This window comes from Siphateles boraxobius, unplaced genomic scaffold (genome assembly GCF_051911475.1).
Source record: "Siphateles boraxobius isolate OS27281-9 unplaced genomic scaffold, OSU_SipBor_1 68, whole genome shotgun sequence".
Classification (NCBI taxonomy): Eukaryota; Metazoa; Chordata; class Actinopteri; order Cypriniformes; family Leuciscidae; genus Siphateles; species Siphateles boraxobius.
In genome coordinates this window covers 13,239,699-13,261,856 of record NW_027509195.1, presented here as the reverse complement: position 1 = coordinate 13,261,856, position 22,158 = coordinate 13,239,699, and the positions used below count along the sequence as shown (strand labels likewise).

The 22,158-nt window shown below is 36.3% G+C and overlaps 1 protein-coding gene across 2 annotated transcripts in view; it reads left to right on the top strand.

Annotated features, from left to right (window-relative positions):
* Positions 1–21,948, top strand: part of nek11 (NIMA-related kinase 11) — a 111,428-nt gene extending 89,480 nt beyond the window's left edge. Inside the window, exons 16-17 of one of the 2 annotated variants that reach the window (XM_077214970.1) lie at positions 3,325–3,520; positions 21,764–21,948. In XM_077214970.1, coding sequence (XP_077071085.1) covers positions 3,325–3,520; positions 21,764–21,802 — 235 coding nt within the window. In that variant the 3' untranslated portion in view covers positions 21,803–21,948. Of the gene's footprint in view, positions 1–3,324; positions 5,477–21,763 lie in introns of those variants that run through there. The other variant, XM_077214972.1, reaches the window with a different exon arrangement.
* Positions 21,949–22,158: the final 210 nt, after the last annotated feature.

Below are 22,158 nucleotides of genomic sequence, written 5' to 3'. Positions count from 1 at the left end.
TTGTTGCTTTTACAGCTACAAAGCTGGGAGAACTAAATGATATTCAAAGTCTCATTGCATGCTTTTAACATTAAATAAAGCACATTAACAGTACCTGAGATTATCATTGCCACACTTTGTGTTGTTTGTTCTAGCTGTGACGTCACAGAAAAATAGAAACCGTTTCTGAAATAGAATCGTCGCCGTCGCGGCTGGTTAGGACAAAAACTCTGATTGAAATATACCTTTTTTCGTGCATGTAGTTAGGACACGGTGACAGAGCGAGATTTGTGTTTATTAATACTAATAAATTGTTGCTTATCCAAGTGATATAAAGTTAGCCAGACAGTAGTCTACCAATGATACCAATAGCAGACGAGATAGTGTACTGAATACCAAACAGTATCAAAAGCTGCACTCAGATCCAAGAGGACCAGGAGACTGAGGGCATCAGAATCAGAGGCAAGAAGGAGGTCATTCACTAGGCCTACTCTAAAAAGAGCAGTCTCTGTACTGTGGAGAGGATGAAAATCAGACTGAAATCGTTTGTGCAGATGTTTTTATCCAAATGAGACTGTAATTATGTGGCGCCCACCTTTTCTAATACTTTAGACAGAATGGGAAGGTTGGAAATTGGTCTAAAGTTACTCAGTGTGTTCATGGTTTTACTTGCGGATGTCTGACCTCAACGGACTGAACAGAAGAAATGAACCGGTGAAGATGTCTACTGAATTGAATTGAATTTGAATTGAATGTCTACGTCAAAAAAGGCGGAGCCTCAGATCACACCTACCTATACATAATCACCACGGACCAATGGTAGTTTGAAGGTGTTTACCAGCTGCCGCAAACTTTTCCAGAAGTTCGCTTTGGAAAGCTGTTTTGAGTCCCAAAACGAATTCCAAACGAACTTCGTTTTGGCCTGATTTAGAAAGGACACCCCAAAACACCCTTTCCTTCATTTAACCCGTACCTCCACCTACCTGCTCTAATCAGTTCTTCTCCTATAATCTCATCTGTCACCGCTGATCTCGTATCAGACAGTATTCACCCTGCCTCTTTAATATTCAATCATCATTCCCCTTGACAGTCATTGATGAATAATCAAGAATAAATGCTGCCTTACATTCAAAGTAACTAATTGCTTTAATGATGCCCTTCTTTGTCCTGTTTTGCTTCTGTGTGTTTTTAAGTCTTGTTGTATTTATAATATCACTTATGCGGAAGCCTGTACTTTTCCTGTTTGGTAATGCCCTAGGCATCAAAGTTAAGGCAAAAACAAAACTTTGGTAAAAAGAAATACTGTATGCTTTCAAAATGTATTTCAATCTACAGGGGGTGTATTTTCTGTGAAAATATTTGTATCTCTAATAGGAAATGTCTGTATGTTGTGATACAGATAACAATTGAAAGTCATATTTCATCAAGGGTGCATTTTTCTTCTCATGGGTATGAGGAGTTTCATATTTGAAAAGTTCCATCAGCATTATGTAGTTTGAGTTGACTGTTTTCATAAAGAATGTATTTTGAGCCTGTCAGACCTGAACATCTGCAAATATTTTATGTTCCCATATTCCCTGAATGGTAAATCCCATGTTTCCGATTTGGTAGACTGTTGAACCCCTTTATCATAGCCTATAATTTAAATTCATTTTCAGTATAACATATATAGATAGTTCAAGTTAGATTTGTTTGCTACTACATATCAAAATTTCAAGATCACAAACTATCATCCATTATGATAGTTTAATCAAACTGATCATTGTGTCTTAAATATTTTATTCTTTCATAATTGTATCTGTCATGATATGCCCTTGGTTGCTAATCTCCAAAAACAACCCCACAATTTATATATTGGTTGAAATGGTTGAAAGCCTGATCAATGTCACAGTTCTTTATACATAACACCGTTTTCAACTAACTTTTCAATTTACACGACAACGATGTTTTAGGGGCCTGAAAATGCAAACTTTTGAAAACGGGGGTCATAGTGTATGTTTTTAAAAACAATATCGTTAATTGTCTGTGTAAACAACAAAAACTCAAATTTGTGAAAAGGTGATGCATGCACATACGTATTACGTGTTCAGTCGAGGCGCATAGTGTTTCTTTACAAAGTGACATCGCCAACTTCTGGCCTGACAGTAGATTGTTCTGACAATGCTGTTGTCTGTTTGCGAAAAATACAAAGGAAAACGTTTCCGTTTTTAGTACGTCATTGTCATGTAAATGTCCTTTAGAAATGTGCTACAGATGGACTGCCACAAAAAGAAAGACACTACATCTTCTGGACCACTTGTGTTTCTTTTGATTGGGTGTTTTAGGGGATATCGTTCATCTCTTCCAGCTGTCTCTTTCATTCCTTATTCTTTTTTACATCCTCTACCTGATGACATTACTTTGGCTTTTGGGGACTGAGTGAAACTAACCCAGACCTTGTAAGGTTGAACCCTCTCAGATTATAAACCTCTAAGCTCCTGCAGCCAGCAATCAATCATTTACTCCAAGCTTTTCACACTTTAAGTCACAAATGTTTCATTATCCTGAAGAATGAAGCGTCCTGTCTTGAAAAGTCCAATTTAATCTAGTTCCTTAGACCTGATTTCTGTGGCTCTATCCCTCATAAGAATGACAATTCCTGATATTACCAAGATGTAATTAATTACATTTTCATCTGTTATCTGACCTTCACTGTTGAGCTCATTCCCTGAGACCATTACTACCCTCCTGTCTCTTTGATCTAGTCTAGACTATTTCTTTTTGAGAAAGAAATGGACATTTCCATCCTTACCAAAACTGCTTAACACTTACATCAACTCATAAATCATCCACACATCTCACTCCCATGCTAAATGGTCTGCCAGCTGATGACATATTTCACGTGTGTGTGTGTGTGTGTGTGTGTGTGTGTGTGTGTGTGTGTGTGTGTGTGTGTGTGTGTGTGTGTGTGTGTGTGTGTGTGTGTGTGTGTGTGTGTGTGTGTGTGTGTGTGTGTGTGTGTGTGTGTGTGTGTGTGTGTGTGTGTGTGTTTGTGGGTGGGGGGGGGGGGGGCAGTTCTGCTCAGGCTGAGGGATCCAGAGGTGCCGATAGAGATCACACTGACACTGAGACAAGGAAGTGATTCACGGTGCCTGCTCAGGGCGTTTTTAGAAGAGGACCCGCTTGGATGCATCCACCGTTGTCCGAAAGACTTGAGAGACTAAATGCTGTAGAATATATGTAGAACAAGAAATCCAGAAAGCTGTTTTAAAAGAATATATTTGCATTTGACTTTTGAGACTTCATAAATGTGACCTGGATTATTTTAATATTCATTCTAATTGTAATTTTAATTTGGTGTTTTAGGTCTGTGTGTCTGAGGCTTGGAGAGGAGGTGTTCCTGAAGGTTTATGATTACCTGAAGCTGGCCAGACAGAAGCAGGAGACCGAGGAGAGCATCAGACAGGCTCTGGTCCAGCTGGTGGAGAAGCCCAGTGATTGCTTTGAAGTAGATCAACTTCTTTATTATGAGGAGCTCCTCTTGGCTGCACAGGAAAACTCTGTAAGATGACAACGAAGCAGACACGCACACTCACAGACGTTACCTGTCAAGAGCCATGTAGATCAGTTGATGTACTTTTAACATCTGCCTGTGATCCAACTTCATATTGTGAGAGCTTTCCAATCAACAACAAATAATACAGTGAAATACCTTGTTAGGGTTGTGCAAAATTCAGAATTTAAGAATTGAGTTAGAAATCGAAACGGCAGACAGGATGTAGAATTGGAATGGATGAGGAATTTTACTGAATTGTTACATCAATCCAGTTCTGATTTCCCATAAACCTGATATTTGTGAGGTGGGATGCGTTCTTTTCTTTTTTTAAAGAGTTATTAGGTCCTTAGCTTTATATACTTCATATTCGAATGAAGTTACTTAAACAACTTATTTAAAGTTAAATACTGTTTTGGAATGTATACTGTACTTTGTTTGGAGATTTGGTACAAAAAAATAAAGGGATGGATGGATGGATGGATAGATACACACACTCACCTAAAGGATTATTAGGTACGCCATACTAATACTGTGTTTGACCCCCTTTCGCCTTCAGAACTGCCTTAATTCTACGTGGCATTGATTCAACAAGTTGCTGAAAGAATTCTTTAGAAATGTTGTCCCATATTGATAGGATAACATCTTGTAGTTGATGGAGATTTGTGGAATGCACATCCAGGGCACAAAGCTCCCGTTCCAACACATCCCAAAGATGCTCTATTGGGTTGAGATCTGGTGACTGTGGGGGCCATTTTAGTACAGTGAACTCATTGTCATGTTCAAGAAACCAATTTGAAATGATTCAAGCTTTGTGACATGGAGCATTATCCTGCTGGAAGTAGCCACCAGAGGATGGGTACATGGTGGCCATAAAGGGATGGACATGGTCAGAAACAATGCTCAGGTAGGCCGTGGCATTTAAACAATGCCCAATTGGAACTAAGGGGCCTAAAGTGTGCCAAGAAAACATCGCCCACACAATTACACCACCAGCCTGCACAGTGGTAACAAGGCATGATGGATCCATGTTCTCATTCTGTTTACGCCAAATTCTGACTCTACCATCTGAATGTCTCAACAGAAATCGAGACTCATCAGACCAGGCAACATTTTTCCAGTCTTCAACTGTCCAATTTTGGTGAGCTCTTGCAAATTGTAGCCTCTTTTTCCTATTTGTAGTGGAGATGAGTGGTACCCGGTGGGGTCTTCTGCTGTCGTAGCCCATCCGCTTCAAGGTTGTGCGTGTTGTGGCTTCACAAATGCTTTGCTGCATTCGGTCTCCTCTGACCGGTTGTAACGAGTGGTTATTTCAGTCAAAGTTGCTCTTCTATCAGCTTGAATCAGTCGGCCCATTCTCCTCTGACCTCTAGCATCAACAAGGCATTTTCGCCAACAGGACTGCCGCATACTGGATGTTTTTCCCTTTTCACACCATTCTTTGTAAACCCTAGAAATGGTTGTGTGTAAAAATCCCAGTAACTGAGCAGATTGTGAAATACTCAGACCGGGCCGTCTGGCACCAACAACCATGCCACGCTCAAAATTGCTTAAATCACCTTTCTTTCCCATTCTGACATTCAGTTTGGAGTTCAGGAGCTTGTCTTGACCAGGACCACACCCCTAAATGCATTGAAGCAACTGCCTATGATTGGTTGATTAGATAATTGCATTAATGAGAAATTGAACAGGTGTTCCTAATAATCCTTTAGGTGAGGATAGATAGATAGATAGATAGATAGATAGATAGATAGATAGATAGATAGATAGATAGATAGATAGATAGATAGATAGATAGATGGATAGATGGATGGATGGATGGATGGATGAATGAATGTGTAAAAAAACAAGGTTTACATGTTACTTAAATTTAAATAATGTGTTTGGAATACATACTGTATTATATTTAGTTTGGAGATTCTGTACAAAAGAATAAAGATATTTCTTTATTGTGTTCAGACTAAATATGTTTTTTTTTATTTGCTACTTCATGTGATTTAACTTCTGAAGGGCCTAACTGTCATTATTTCATTCTTTTACTTCTTTAAAGAACTGCAGTGCACTGATATATTACATTTTCACTATCTTCTGTAAACCCCTGGTGTTTTATGATTACAGTTATTAATCGACCTGTTTTGTGGTGCCTGTTCAGCAAAAATTGGCTGATTTCTCACAACTCAGAAGTTAGCGAGCTGAGTAAAGCACAATAGTATAAGATCAATAGCAGAAAACACTGAGACACAGGGAGCTGAGATACCGCTCCAGTCAGCCTTCTCTGTTGTTCTGTTGTTATCGCTGAAGCAAACCGAGACATTCATTACAAATTATCGACTTTTCTATGACATGAATGTAAGAATGTTGTTGTTTTCCCCCCTTTTAAGGATAGTCCAAACTCGAAAGATGGCTTTAATAATCTTGCCAATTGAATAGCACACATTGTATCACTCGGAAGAAGGACTGTTCTTCACAATCCCATCACTAATTTAATCAGAAAATGTATTTGTTTCTAGAACAGCTGTTTGTTATAGTGATGGATTACTAGTAATGCTCGTTATCACACTGTTACAATGAAAGTTCAAGGTTTGAAAGTTCTGAGGTTGTGGCTTGTTGACACATTTACTCGGATGTTAAAAAGAACAGCAATTATTTGAAGCAGAAATATTTTGCAAAATTATAAGTTTCTTTACTGTCACTTTTGATATATTTAATGCATCCTTGCTGAATAAAAGTATTAATTTCTTTAGGTTTTGCAATGTAGGTTTTGCAATGTACATTGTAACAGGATAGAAACTGTGAAGAACACAAACTGAGTTTTTGCATATTGTCCATAAACTTTTGCACAGATCCTTGCAGATGACACGGTGGGGCTTCTCTCTTTGAGTACAGCATCTAACATTAAAAAGTCTGATTCATTTCAGTGAGTTGGTGTTCAAGCTGTTCATAAATGAGGGTTCTTCAAATCCTTCCCTGGAAGGGCCACTGTCCTGCAGAGTTTAGTGATCAAACTCTCCTACCTGCAATTTTCCATTTTCCAGTAACTCTGAAGACCTTGATGAGCTTGTTCAGCTGTGTTTGATCAGGGTTGGAACTAAACCCTCTAGGACTGGATTAGAGGAACCCTGTAAATGAACCTGAATGTACCTGAACCAAATATATAAAAAGATATCGCCCTAGTGTAGCTTATTTGAACTACTGTAAATTATGATTAGCATGTAGCTTGGCAAGATTTAAAGTATCTTCCCAAACCCTACCATATCCCTGTATAAGAGAATCCATGAGAAAATCCTCGATAACACACAACCGTTGGGTGTTGCGATCTATAATTGTTGCAACTCTGTCAACACCCCTGTGTTTGCACAGGGCACTGTATTGACCTCAGAATTACAGTGATCACTTAAGGAGGTCTCAAACACAATCCGAACAGCATTTCGAATTCTGTGAGTGTTCAGCTCAGCAAAGAGCAAGACATAATTGGACACAGAGAAAATAGGCACCTTTTTGCCTCCTGCTGCCCTTGGACCTACTGGCCATGATCAGACTTCAGCAAATTTACCAGTATGGCCTAGAATTTTAGTTGACTCTATATATATATTTAAGCACAGCACGACTGCACAAGCACAGTATAAACACATCTATGAGCATTATGTGCTAAAATACACTGTAAATTGCTGATCGTACTTTACCCTTGTGCATCAATTAAAAAAAGTTACACATAGGTACACAGAGGACAAAAATGTCCGTGTTTAAAATCTGTCATGAAAAGGTGAAGCTTGGGAGCACAGACTTGAGTTTGGTATCATTTTAAAGAAGACCCTTGGCAGATTATTCCTGAAGTAAAAAAATTATAATAAGTAAATCCCAAAAAAAGTTATATAGGTATACGTTTATGAAAATTATTAATGACAATTATTTAATACAAAATATGTATTTTATAAATCAAGTTGAACTCTAAAACGGCAAGAAAATCAAAGCCATAAATCTAAATAAATTGTGTTCCAAATTTGAGGATGACAACTCAAAAAATGAGCTTTCGGTAAGAGTTTGTTTGGGCGCGGTAACATATTTTCCCCATTGGGTGCCAGCAAAACTCCACTGGTGCACACAGTGATTGGATTTGTTATTTGCAGTTGAGTTTTTCTCTCTCAATATTACAAACACACACATGCATACACACACATATATTTTTTAACACACATACTAACCACACTCTGACAACCATACCAACACGCCCACAGAGATATCGTTGCATTATTTATCCAATTGGCTCTATAATATGCCAAAGCAAAAAACAGGAATAAAGCGATATGTGTTTTATAAGCCAAACCCCAAAAAATGGCACCATCTGATAAAAAATAGTAAAAATTAAAATTTTGAAGCCTTGTCAACAGAATGAAAGCCTCTTAACAAAGATTGCATCATTTTATAGTTGAATGGCCCTGAGATAAAAAATTTCAGTTTCAATGGGTTTCAATGGGGACATTTTTGTCCAAAAGGCGCTGAGAGGGAAGTATTTTGTGTAGCTAGTGCAAAAAAAGATTTTTCAAAGGAAATGGGGATGAAATAGTAAAATTACAATACAAATACACACCTGTACCAAAATCATGCAGTTAACATTAACAAAAAAAAAAGTTACACATAGGTACAAAGTGGGCAAAAATGTCCATGTCAAAAAACTGTCATAAAAATGTTAGGCTTGGGAGCAAAGACTTAAGTTTGGTCTCATTTTAAAGAGGACCCTTGGCAGATTATTGCTGAAGTTAAACAAGTGAAAAAAGTCAAACCAAAATTTGTTTATAGAGGTTTAAGTTTATGAAAATTATCATTATTTTATATCAAATATATATTTTATGAAACATGTTGAAATCTAAAACTGATATAAATTCAAAGCCATCAATCTAAACAAGTTGTGTTCCAAATTTGAGGATGATCTCTCAAAAAATGAACTTTCGGTAAGATTTTGTTTGGGCGCAGTAACACATTTTCCCCATTGGGTGCCAGCAAAACTCCACTGGTGCACACAGTGATTGGATTTTAGATTCGCAATTGAGTTTTACTCTCTCAAATATTACAAGCACACAGACATCCATACCAACACACCCACACAATTATCGTTGCACAATTTATCCAATTGGCTCTATAATATGCCGAAGCAGAAAACAGGAATAAAGCGATATTTGTTTTATAGGCCAAACCTGGAAAAATGGCACCATCTGATAAAAAAATAGTAACAATTTTAATTTTGAAGCCTTGTCAACCGAATGAAAGCCTCTTAACAAAGATTGCATCATTTTATAGTTAAATGGCCCTGGGATTAAAAATTGCAGTTTTAACGGGTTTCAATGGGGACATTTTTGTCCAAAAGGCGCTGAGTGGGAGTATTTTGTGTAGCTAGTGCAAAAAAGAATTAAAAAGTCATTTAAAAATGAAAACATTTAATTGAAGAACAAATTTAATAAAAAAATATGTATTAAAAGGATTTAATAAAAACTAAATATCGCCACCATACACATTTTTCACATCTACATTACTGTTGACGAAATGTTAATCAGTTGACTTTGTTGATGAACATTCATTGTTAATGAACATTTTTCTAATTTCATTGATGATATTGATAGTAGTGTCAAATAGCAATTAAAACATTTTTGTTACAGTTTAGATGCACATTATCTCAATGGTCCCCAGCTGTAAGTTTGCCAGTAATGATTTATTTATAATTAGTCCTATAAGTTGTGGTACTTTCCCGAGTTTGCTTGATGACTTGCAGAAGAAGCCTCGCTGGGCGCAGGTGCAGAGACCCGAAAAAAGAGCAGGTTTTGAATAAGAGATACTCTACTTAAAATCTCTAAGGAGATTCCACCTTCAGATTCTGCAATCAAACACACACCTGCATAGTGAATGCAGATCAGTATAAATCGTTCTGGGCTCCAGCAGTGCTTTCCAGCTACTGTGATCCTCATGCGGGACTCGGGAGGTCTGTGCCTTTGTGTCCCTTCTCCTGTGGGCTACATTAGTATTCAGCTCAGCAGGTTTCTGGCTGCCAATGGATAAATTAATTGATATTTTGGCGGTGGAGAGCTTGCAACAGTTCCAATCTTGTAGAGAAAGTTCCCACTTTCCCAATCACTGGAGTTCATGCTTTAATTGAGATCTCCAAGATAACATTCTCAAAAAGCATTCAAATGTGTTGTTTTTGTTGATGACGATGATGACTAATTTGAACAGTAGTCTTTATCAATATAATGATGTTTTTTCAAATATTTTTTTCCACTTCAGATGTTGTGGGTGGATGGATGGCTAGATAGATGCATTTATTATAATGGGTGATGTTTGTTATAGGTTTATTTAAATTAAAAGGTGGATCACATTGTCTAAGTTATTACATCTGCTAACAAATTAAATTGTTTTCAAATACAATATTAATTTCATTTTAAGAATAAGCTGCAATGTGGACAATTTTTTGTTTTTACTGAAACCCAGAAATCTGACTGTACAAGACTAAGTTCAAACTCTCAAAGCTTAACCAACTGCACCGATCGGTACATCCAGGAATCTGTAAGTGAACACACTGTATAAAGGAATGCATGTTGTTGAGGCTTCAAGCTAGACAATCAGGTCTTGATCCTGATCTTCGCCAGGGCATATCCAGCTGATCTGACTCATCTCTGTATTCCTCTGCCTGCCGCTTTGTGTCATCAGGTTCGGGTGGAGAGTGGGCGTTCAGTGCGCTTTGGCCGTAACAGATGTACCTTTAATCACTCGTTCCCATCAACTGAGTTCCTGACCATGTGCAATGAGGCATAATTCCATCGAGGAGATAATGCCGGGAACGCTGAAGAGAAGTAATGCCTCCTCTTACTGAAAGAGAGTGTGTGCACTGCATACTGTACATTGTTTGCATTCATCTTTGTCCAATAACATGTCGGAGGGGCCTGGGGCTTATACACATTTCATGTAATTTTTACCCATCTCCCAGTACAGAATTAAATGAATTGCAAATATTGACCAACATAATATTGTTTTATTTCTGTGTGAAGTACTGGAGATTTGGCAGATATTTGCTCTAGTCTTAGAGGCAATGAGCTGTTTTGCTGTTACATTAGTATGTTTAAATGAATGTGTGTCTAAGACATTTTAAAAGTTTATGGTTTTTAGGGTCTGTTTACACAAATCGATCGTATTGCTATCTGATTGGATATGCACATTTAATTTACACTGGGATATAAATCTGATCTACTTGGCTGAATTGCACCGCTATTCAAAATGTGTTTACTAATTAGAGCTATGGATACTTTCATTAAACACTTAAATAAAATATTTTTGCTGCTTGATTACAAGCTACTGCAGCAGAGTTTTAAATTTGATTTTAAATATGTTGTCACAACTCTGTTTCATTGCTATTAATCTATTGAGTCAGACTAAATGAATCATTTTTGTTGCATTAACTGAAACTAGGCAGTGGATTTCTAGTTCCCTGCATGCTTTGCATTTAACTGGATTGGCAAGGTACATTTAGAATTTTACACTGCTGTCCAAAAGTTTGGAGTCTGTAAGATTTTTTAAAAATAGGCTACTTATACCCACCAAGGCTGCAAGTAAAAAAATCCTGTGATGGAAAAGCTGAATTTTCAGCATCATTTCATCATTACAGTCTTCAGTGTCACATGATCCTTCAGAAATCATATTAATATGCTGATCTGGTGTTCAAGAAAAAATTATTATTATTACAATATTGAAGACAGTTTTTTTTATATTTTAAACTGTGATACTTAAACTTTGTTTCAGGAATCTTTGATTAATCAAAAGAAGTGCTGCCCTGGGTGCAAGTATCCACATCTACTGAGAATAAAAACACATTTTGGATACGTCCACACAAGCTCTTTATAAGCAGTTTGTTAGATTGAAAATTGTGAACTCACTTTCAATGTGGGGATCCTCCTTATCATTAGACTTTGTCAGCATGTGATGGATTTAGCGAGGATGCTCACATGTTGTGTGAGATTGAAGAGGAAAGCTTTCCTCCTGCTCATGCGGGATAAGACTGTCACGAGTGATTTCCTGGCTGTGGCAGTGCCATAATTGGTTGCTATTGCATCTTTTTTTCCTCAGGTGTTATGTCGGTCTTATGGTTTTATGTGACTATGGACAAAAGGGAACGTCAGGGCAAGTAATATCAATGTGCCTCTCTCTTTCCCTTTGCTCCATTCTTTCTCGCTCTCTTCATCTCTACCTACATTTGTATAATGGGAAAGGTCTAGGCCCCTTACTATCATATGCAGCTAAAACTGAGATGACAAGCTTAATGGCTGAATGGTGCTTTAACTTATCAAATCCTTTATTCATACTGGGCAGCAGCAGCACCTGTGAATGAAGGTTAAAGGTCTAGAGGGCATTCGAGTGTTTCACAGATTAGATTGGGCTCCTTCAATGATATATAAGGCATCACATTTCAGTTCTTTTATCAGCTATCATGCAAGGAAAGGAGGTTTCTGGGGGGGTTTCTGTCCAAATAGTTTTTTATGAATTGTTCGTTATCTTTGATATTTCTCAAAATGTTTTTTATTAACCTTGTACACAGGGTGGAAATGTTTCTTAATGCTTATCCTCTCAACCTAAGGCTAGATGTTCCTTAGAGGCAGAACAAAAGCAGGCAAGGGACATGTAGAGATAAAAGTGAGAGATACCATGAAGACTGCTGATGAATAGAAATAATAGTTATCTTGTGATCTGCCAGCAGTGGGGATAAAACTGTGATAGTTCATCGTCTGTCGTCATCCTCATCCACACGTAGGTTCCAAAACTGCGGGATTTTCTTTCTTCTGTCAAACACGAGACCTTTGGCAGGATGTTCACGCTGATCATTTCCTTATAATGAAAGTGAATAGTGTGCTGTCAAGCTCCAAAATGACAGTAAAAGGACTTGTGCTCTATATTCCAGTATTCAGAAGCCATATGATAATTTGTTGCTTATTGAAAATATTCCCCTCCTTCATAGCTCTCAAATCTCACGTGTGTGATTTGAATATGCATATTCAAATTTGCTGCATTGCAATAGTTTACGAGACACACAAGAACCATTGGTATCATTGACATCAGACCGTGTGATATGCTTTGACATGTTTGCCCTATTTGAATTATAATATATTATAAATTAATATTAATTTGAATTATTAATTATGTTACAATAAATAGCATGGCAAGGGAACCTAAGAGGGAAAATGTAAGGTTTTTTTTTTTCAATAATAATTAAATACTAAATGTATGGTAGAAAAAAATCATAATTACTGGAATTTCTCTTTTTCCTTATTAATGTGAATTATTATTATTATTATTATTATTTTAATAAGGGGATCTATAAAATTATTATTATTTAAATAATAATAAAAGGTACACAGTCACTTTTTTTTTCAAAATTAACAACATTTTAATTATGAATCAATACATCATCAATACTTCTTCCAAAACGTGTTTTTGTCTTACCCCGATTCCCTATGGTAAGCCTGTTATAAGTGTTAATATTTTAGACTGGGCGGGATGGTTTTCATGGAAAATTGCGTACATGCATCACTCGCCTGTGTCGTCATATCCGTAAACTAAGAAAAGGGAAATGCCGAAGCACAGCCAAAACAACGTTCTTCTGCAACATGCATGTAATTTTATTTTTTAAACGCTAGAGGGCCAAAAGTTACACACTGTACCTTCAAGTAATAAATGTATGATATAACCCATTTTTATATGAAAAAATGTATTATTTGAATAGGGACAGATACAAAAAATATAGATTATTACATAAAAAAACAATCTAATGCCTCTATCACAGTGTTTATAGCCGTGGCTAATTCACAACACCTGTCGCTAGAAGAGCTTTTAACAGTTAAGATAATGGAGTAAAAATATACAGTGAATACAATAAAATGTCCAGAAACCAGTTAGCACCAATAAAAGTTAGTGTAGTAATTAAACACATTCACTCGAACTCACACAGATGCACACCTCACATACACACAGATATACATTTCATATGGCATGATCACACTGCTGCTGCTGTATGAGCCAGGCTTTTGTTTGTTTTTTGAAGGTGGACAGTTTAGTTAAAGTCTTTATATTTGTAGGAAGACAGTTCCACAGATTGGCTCCTTTCACAGAAAAAACATTATGGGCAAACGATGTTTTACGTAATGGAACTTTCTCCACATGTAGCAGCTCTTGTTGATGTGGAGGGTTCCAGCCTGTTCACAAATTTACAAAGTGCCTCAGGTGCAAGCCCAGTCAAACATTTAAAAAACAACTTTATATGTCCAAGATTAACAAAATTAACAAAGTTTAAGATTTTATGTTTACTTAAAATGTAACAGTGATGGAATCGAATGGGCTTTTTTTATCTAAAATTTTTAGGGCATGGTTATAAAGTCTCTCAATAGGCTTTAGGGTAGTTTGGCTGGTCTGGGACCAAACAGATGCTCTGGAAAAGGGCCAATTATAGGATTTCAGTCTTAGGTAGGCTAAAACTTTTACTTTACATGTCTTTAACTGGTAAGAAGGGGATTTAGAGTCAAATACCCACAGATACAGTATCTTTGTGCATCTGATGCTTTGATCAAACAAGATGAATTCACATAATAAGAGATTTTTAGCGGGAGCTCAAGTTCTCTTAATCTACAGTAGTAACATCTCTGGAAGACCTCAAATGTCATTTGTGACATCAGTTCCGTGAACTTCCACAGTCAGTCTGAACCTGTGAGTAACACTGTGATTTCTCTGAGTGCCTGTTAGCAAGAGGAGCTGCAGGGTTACAGCAAGGGCATCTGAGTGATAAACTCTTTCTGTTCCGTCCTCTAGATATCTTCGTCCATGTTTCACTGACACCGATACTCAATTTCCTGTCGACTAGACAGTGTATCCAGTTCTGCACAGCTCAGCATTACGTATTATTTACAAGATTTAAGCGTTTGGATACACTCTATGTGCTCATTACGAGAAAATGAAGTACAGTAAAAAGAAATCTAATGGGACAGATAAATGTAGGCACTTAACCGGAGAGGTATCATATCTCATTTTGTTGATCTTAGAAATATGTGTGACCTTGAGGTGCTTTGCTTTTCTAAGTCTATACTGGATGTTTTTCTTTCCTTGAGAAATAAATCATGCTCATTAAACACAGGCAGTATGGGAGGCATCACTCATAAGTTTATACAAAGCACAAGAACTTTCGTTCATTATCTCTGGTTATCTTTTTGCTTGGCTGTTGGATTTTTCTTTAATCCCTCAACAAAAAAAACCAGGCTTTTAGGAATCAATGGGACTACCTTTCCTTCCTATTTAATTTATGCTAATCCTTGGAAGGCTCTGTGTCTTCCTGTTTTGAGAGGAAAAGTTGTGAGATCTAATTAACCTATACGGCAACGTTCCTCCATAACAATCCCCCTACATGCAGATAAATATTTCTTAGATTCGTGTCTCAAACTTTGAGTGTAGGCAGATTGGTTGAATTTCGCCCTGGTTATGAGAGATTGATTGGTAATATCTGGCCAAATAAATGTTCAATGCTATCCTCAGATGGGCAGTTTACTCTCTGGAACAATTTGAGATCTCATTTTGAAAAAGCATTTTGAGTTTGTTTAACTCTGGCCTACCTTTGCCCTACCTTTAAAAAGCTTGGAGCGACACATATTATTGCAATGTGTCAGTTTCGTTTGGCTCACGACCATGGGATAATTGATTTGGAAAATGGATAGTTCAATTGGATGAACGATGTTTCAAAAGTGCTGATATTTCATATAACACCACCTGTTGTATTGCCTCCCTTCACTTGTCTTTATGTTGCATTGTTCCAGACAGGCTATCAGTCTGTACTTTGCCTGGCAAAATGCAGAACTTGTGGAAAATGGCAGTTGTGGCAGGGAAAGTAATTACACTTTTTTAGTAATTACGCATATGAGAATGTGATTTTGTTCTTCAAATAGTTACTATAGTAGCCTATTGCAGTTACTATAGTAGGACTACTGCAATAACAGCAGAGCGGGAGCGCTGATGAATGGAAAAGAAGGTGAGCACAAGACATGTCCGTCTAGTGCTTGTTTACATAGAAAAACAGTTAATCGCTGCAGAACTTACTATAAACAGCTAAGACAGAGCTTTATGACTGGCCCAAAGCAGACTTCTTATGTCCGCGTGTTCGTGCCTCGCACATGCTCTTACCGATAATCCTGTTCTTTGGTCACACACAGCATCATAATTTACTGGTAATATTGTTACAACTTCTCGTACCAGTAATTGCCAGAAGTGATTTACCCTTTAATTTTGAAAAGGTCCTTTTCACACTATCTCTTAACGAGGTAATTTGCCAGTAAAGACTGTAGGCCATGTGTGAAAGGGGCTAATAATGTGAGACATCAAAAATGTCCCCAAAACAATCTATAAATACCTATATTCCCTGAAAAAAATAAATGCATTATCACAACAAAAACCAGCTAAACTTTTTGACTGCCGCCTTTTGTGGATAATTGCACATAAAGAAACTGTCTGCCAGAGTCAAGCCTTAAGAAGATGAATTGCAGGTGTTTTCCTTGGTAATGATTCTCTAAAACAAATTGAGCTTCTCGTAGTATTTCTCACTCACAATGCTGAGCCACGGTGCTCAATCACAACGAGTGAGCAGGACTGCGCAGTTAAAGTGCTGTGGGTTCTGTTGGGATATATGGCCCCTGGAGCATTCAGCCTGATTCAGCAGGAAAACCATTGATGTGATTCTGAGTGATGGTCGAATTATATACAAGATTTAGCATTATATTGAAATGAGCCTCAATGTGCAATTATTGTCTACTTCTCTTGGAAGTAGAACTTTTTTTCAATGGTAATTTGTATTCAGTGACTTTTTTAAAGCACCTGGAAGTGCTTTGTATAATGAAAGCATGGCATTATATCTCCTGTGGTTTTATATGTCAGTTATCACGTGAAATGTTAGAGGTGAAGAATCTAATTGGTGCTAGATTCTCACTCGTGCCCTAATAAGAGCAAGGATGTATAGATCCTTCCAATTATTTGGACAAAGCGGTCACACCTTCGAATTTCATTAAACACACACACATACGCACACTAAATAAGACTTAACCCTAGTCATAAATGAGGTGCTCCGAATGGGAGTGGTCATTAATAGTCGAAAATCGCCCTCTAGAGCTCATCACTGATCCCGCTGATGCCCTGAGACCCCACTTTCACTTATCCCACTGCTGTTTCCTCTAGAATCAGAACTGATGAGAGGTAGCAGGGGGTAATGACGTTCTCTTATCTCCATAAATTGGGCTTTGAGATGAATGTGGATCGTGGGATGAGGCTGACAGACCATTACTTATTTTTAATGGAGTGCCTCTTGTGCAAATAGGAATAGACTTTCATAGACGTCTAGACTCAGATGTCTGCCACGGGCCTCCAAACGACAACAGCAACAATAGGTTTATGCAAGACGAATGCATGATCGAATACTAAGTATCACGACTTCTCATGTCTCAGTATTTCGGAAACTTTCATTTGTGTTCGTAAAAGCAAGCATCTTTGTTACTTTTGCTGATATTTAGGATTATTTGAACAAACTCCTAATCCAAAGGATTAAACTTTATTTAAAAAATAAAAACAATATTTAGTATTATTTTGTTTTTTTTTAATTGCATAACATTTCAATTTTATTGATTTTGTATTTAATGTTATGCTTTTTTTTATTACTTTATATTTTGTTTTTTTTATTATATTACATTTTATTATTTGCACATACTTATTTTATTTATGTAGTATTTTATGTTATCTGTTCTTAGGTTTTGCATTCTCTCGCAGAAGTTTTGCCTTTCCTCGAAAAAGTTTTGCGAGCGGCTGCAAAGTTTCAGGGGGAACGCAAAACATTTGCGAGAGGACAATTTTTCTATCAATCATATCATTTTTCCTCCTATCTCATATTTTTCCTTCACCATGTCCTTTTAGGGTCTCTGTAGTTATGCTATTTTTAGTTTGTTAAGGGTTAAAACTTGGTTGTAATTCAAGAATGCTTTGGAATAAAGACCTAAGTTTGGTCTTGTTTTAAAGAAAACACTCAGCAGATTATTGCTGAAGTAAAAGCACTTCAAAAAATTAAAGTATGAAAAAGTTATGAAATTTTAAATTTACATTATATCAAATATACTGTACTTAATATTTTTTCTTTTATATAAAATATATATTTTACAAAATATTTTTTACTATAAAATTACTATAAAATCAAAGCCATATATCTAACCAAGTTGTGTTCCAAATTTGAAGTTGATATCACAAAAATTGAAGTTCCCATGAGATTTTGTTTAGGCGTAATACCAAAGATGACATACATTCCATTGAATTTAATTGTATGCATTCTGCTGTAACAACTTAATACATTTCTGTCCAAATATCACTTCTGTCACAAAATATGGAACCTTGAGACTCAGACCTTTCTGACAATGTGTTTGTCAAGATTAGAAAAGGTTTTGATCATAAATTATGATGGGCAATGAAAAAGTATGGCAATATGTGTATGAATTCCGGTACCATTTTTTTTTACCATTAAGTGACATCTCAACCATTTGGTAGAGGCCTATATTTTGAAAATTATGGGATGTGTTGAAAAAAAATACATTGAGTCTGGTTACTAGCGACATAAGGAGATAAGAAATGCAAACAAAAAAAATTTCCATCACAATTTTTTCTTGTTGCGGACCTTAAAGGGTTAAGTTTATCAAGCGATGAGGATACTTTTTGTGCGAAAAAAAACAAAAAAAACAAACAATTTTATTATTAATTTTCTTACTTGTGGGCCTCTGACGTGAGTTCATGAGAACGCGTACTCCCGCATGCGTCGTGGTGTCAGAGGTCCACACGGAAGAAAGTGAATAGTTGAATAAGGTTTTTTGCGCAAAAAAATGTATTTTCGTCGCTTGATAAACTTAAGGTTGAGCCACTGTAGTCACTATTTTAAGGATGTCTTTACTAACTTCTCTGGGCCGACAGAATACAACTACTTAGCAGCCAAAAATCTAAAATATCTTAATTTTTGTTCCGAAGATGAAATAAAGTCTTACTGGTTTGGAACAAGGGTGAGTAATTAATTACTATAAGTTGTTTTTTTATTTTTTTTTATTTGTAGTATATTCTTGTACATAAAATAAAATAAAAGGTTATGTAAATCAGTGAAATAAAATATAAAATAAAATATAAAAATGTTATGTGGTGTAATAGTAATAAAATAAACAATAAAAAATAGAAAATGGCTGACTGTGCATTATAAATTACATAATAATTGAATGAAAGCAATAAGCCACTTTTTAAAAAATTCATATTTTTGTGTAATATGTAATTTTATACAAATTAATTAAATAAAAAAATATAAAATAAAAAATGCAATGTAATTAAAAAAATGTAACCGACTTGCAAAATAATCGAAAGAAAGCAGTCAGCACAAAAAAAATATTGAAAATAAAAATAATCCTATTTTATATTCTTTAAAATAGCATTTTATGTATATTTTATTTATTTATATTCTATTATGCAGACTGAACATTGCTGAATATCATCTCCAGTTACCTTGAACTTTCTTACTGTTGCACCTGTTTGTTATTTTCTCTCAATGGCATCTGTTTTGTGAATATCTTTATGGGTTTTAAGAACTTGGAAACCAAGGACAAATATCTATCACATATTATCTGCTCCATGCACCTGTCTTAAGCCTTTCTTTCCTAAACTACCAGATAGTTTTAACAATGATTTGGCCTATATCTGCATATGCCACTTACACAGAAGGGGGCCGAGTCTGGCCAAGATGGTTAGGAGATCTCATGCTGATACAATGAGAGGATTTATATGCAACACCAACTCCGTGCTATTTTATTGACTGAGATTATATTTTAAGTTCCCGATGTTGAAAGTGTTTTTTTTTTAATCTGTTTTATCAAGACACAAAGAAGCACATTAATATGTAAGAGGTCATAAATATTCATTCAGTCACATATAGGCAGTGCAAGCAATTGACAATATGTCTGATCCAAAAGTGCAGTGCGTTCTGGGATTACCTTTTCCATCGAGTATTCAAGCTGCCTTAGAATGTGACTAAAATTAAGTATCTGATGAGGCAGAATAATGAAGTTATAGATTTTGTCATTACCTTCTCATGGAGTTTGTGCTGTAGGACGACGACTACTGTGGCTAATATAGAACATCAAGGCATTAGCACAACCGGCTGTAGTGAGAAGCCTCCTGACACTTCTTCAGATTAGTCAAATGACCTCTGGTCAAGGACCAGAGAGAGATCATGATCAATACCTTTAATATGTATCCTGACAGCTCCTAAGTACCAGTGGGAGGTGGAAATCTGAAAATCAGCATTCTGTGTGCTGGTTACTGGGTTATTAGATTGAAAGCTGAAGTCAATATTATAAGTGCTCAATTGGCTTCCTTCAAACTTACAAGCCATTACGACAGGAATTAGAAGACCCAAGAGCTTGTAGAGTCATTTAATGCACTCGCAGCTGCATTGAAACAGACTGACCACTGGCTACAACTAAGCCTGCAAACATAATGTGCATTATAAAGTACAAAATGGTTTTAGTATGTAGAAGAATATAAAATATGATTTTATCTTTTTTATTTAGTTTGTTTTTGGTGGTGACTTGTTGCCTTTCAATTATGTAAATCATAATGCACTGTCAGCTATTTAATTTTTTTATTACATTTGTATTTTATTTGATTAATTTACATAACATTTTTAATTATGGAATATGCAGTTTTTTGGGAGATTAAATAATTTGCTTTCAGTGGGTGATTGTACAATTTCCTGCAAATTACATGTTTACTTAAATAAATAAATGAAGGGACTGATCTTGATTTAAAATATTGATTTGAAGAAATTGATTCAGGGTGCAGTAAGCGATTTCTAGAAACGCTGTTGAAAGTGGATCAGGCCAGAGTGAGCCAGAGGAAGATTTAAAGAAAGACGGTAGATAGAGAGATGACTGAGAGACATTACAAAAAAGAAAAGGTCTGAGGAATATCACTGGGAAAAGAAGTGTTATGATCAGGCAAGAGATTTAGGACACACAATAAATATATTAAAGGTTAAACGTCGATCAACTTTGCCATCTTGGGTAGACATTTTACAGTCACAATGCATTCTACACTTCATTATCTTTTAGATATTGGCCAAACAAGGTATCTTATTACTATAAATGTGCATGACTGTGTGTGATGTCTACAAATGTTGCTTTGGAACCAAAGAACTGATCTCAGATGGACGGGAGAAAAGGACTCTGTCTCTGTCCTGTCTTCCTCTGTCAGGCCCTGAACGTTTTTAGGCCAATTTCCGACTGGTGGTTAAATTAAATATTTTGAAATTGTCCCATCACTTGGCCCAAAAACTTTGCAGAGAAGCATTTTGCCAGGAAAAAGACAGTCTGTGCCCTTTTTCTTTTCTTTTTGATGTTTTTGGATTGGATTTTGTTTTTGTTTTTAACTAAATTAGACATTTCCTTGCTTTCTGCCTGATGTTGATGTAAAATAAAATAAAAATAAAAACACTCTTCTCGATTTCAGAATATGCATTATGTTTTAGAACAATCACCCTTGAGAAGCGTGGTTTCATTTCAGATCATAATTAGGACATAGATCAGGATATGTGGGTGTGGGAAGAGATCCGGTTTTGATATCACCCGGTTTCCTCAGATCTGCTCTTCTCAAGCTTGATCTATTGTGCTATCAGCATAGAAACTCTGGGTGTCAATAACCCAAACTTCCTCTGTATTTATCACCCAGCACTACACAGGTGATGTAACCTTGAGCAGTGTCCCGGCACATTAGTCCAGTGAAAATCTGGACTTGCTCTGTGACCCATTTTTTTATTTTACAACATTTTTGCAAATTAGCACCCCTATCTCCTCTTCAAAATATTGTTTATTATGTTTCACAGAAGAAAGAAGGTCATACAGGTTTGGAAAGAAATGAAGGTGAGTAAATTATGACTGGATTTTCATTTTTGGGTGAGCTATCTCTTTAAGTTATATAGTTTACACAAACTGCTTGTAAATGCTATCAATAGTTTTAGGATGCCAAGTTTGCATATTTGGCCCAAGGTTGTGACCCCAAAGTTGAGCCTCTGCTGTAGTCAGAGCTACTGACATGTTCATTAAATGGACATGTTGGCTTTTTATAATGTTTCGTTTTAATTATGATTTTCATAATGATAACTTTGCATTTCTTCATCATCAGATTTCCCTTCCAAACCGTGTATCTGCATGTTCTGCATAGGATAGTCTCAAGATCAGACAGCAAACCCGCAACGTCCTCGACTCAAGTTTTCATCAGTCGGCCAGGAAACAAGTCATACTTACCAGAGGTACCAGGTTGCTACAACAAGCACTTAAGAGGAAAAACTTTTGCCATAACAAAGTCTATTCAGTACATATAAATTCTCAAAATTAGTTTTCTATAAAGCTGGCTGTAGACACTTTTAGTTGTACTGTGCAGTCCCTTGTAAAAAAGAAAAGAAAAGAAGTGTTCTTAATTTAATTTAATGCGCACTTGTAGTGTACTTCAAATGATAAAGGTATATTTTTTTTTAAACTGTACTTGCAGATAATGTGGTGTTAGTGGCGTACACATCA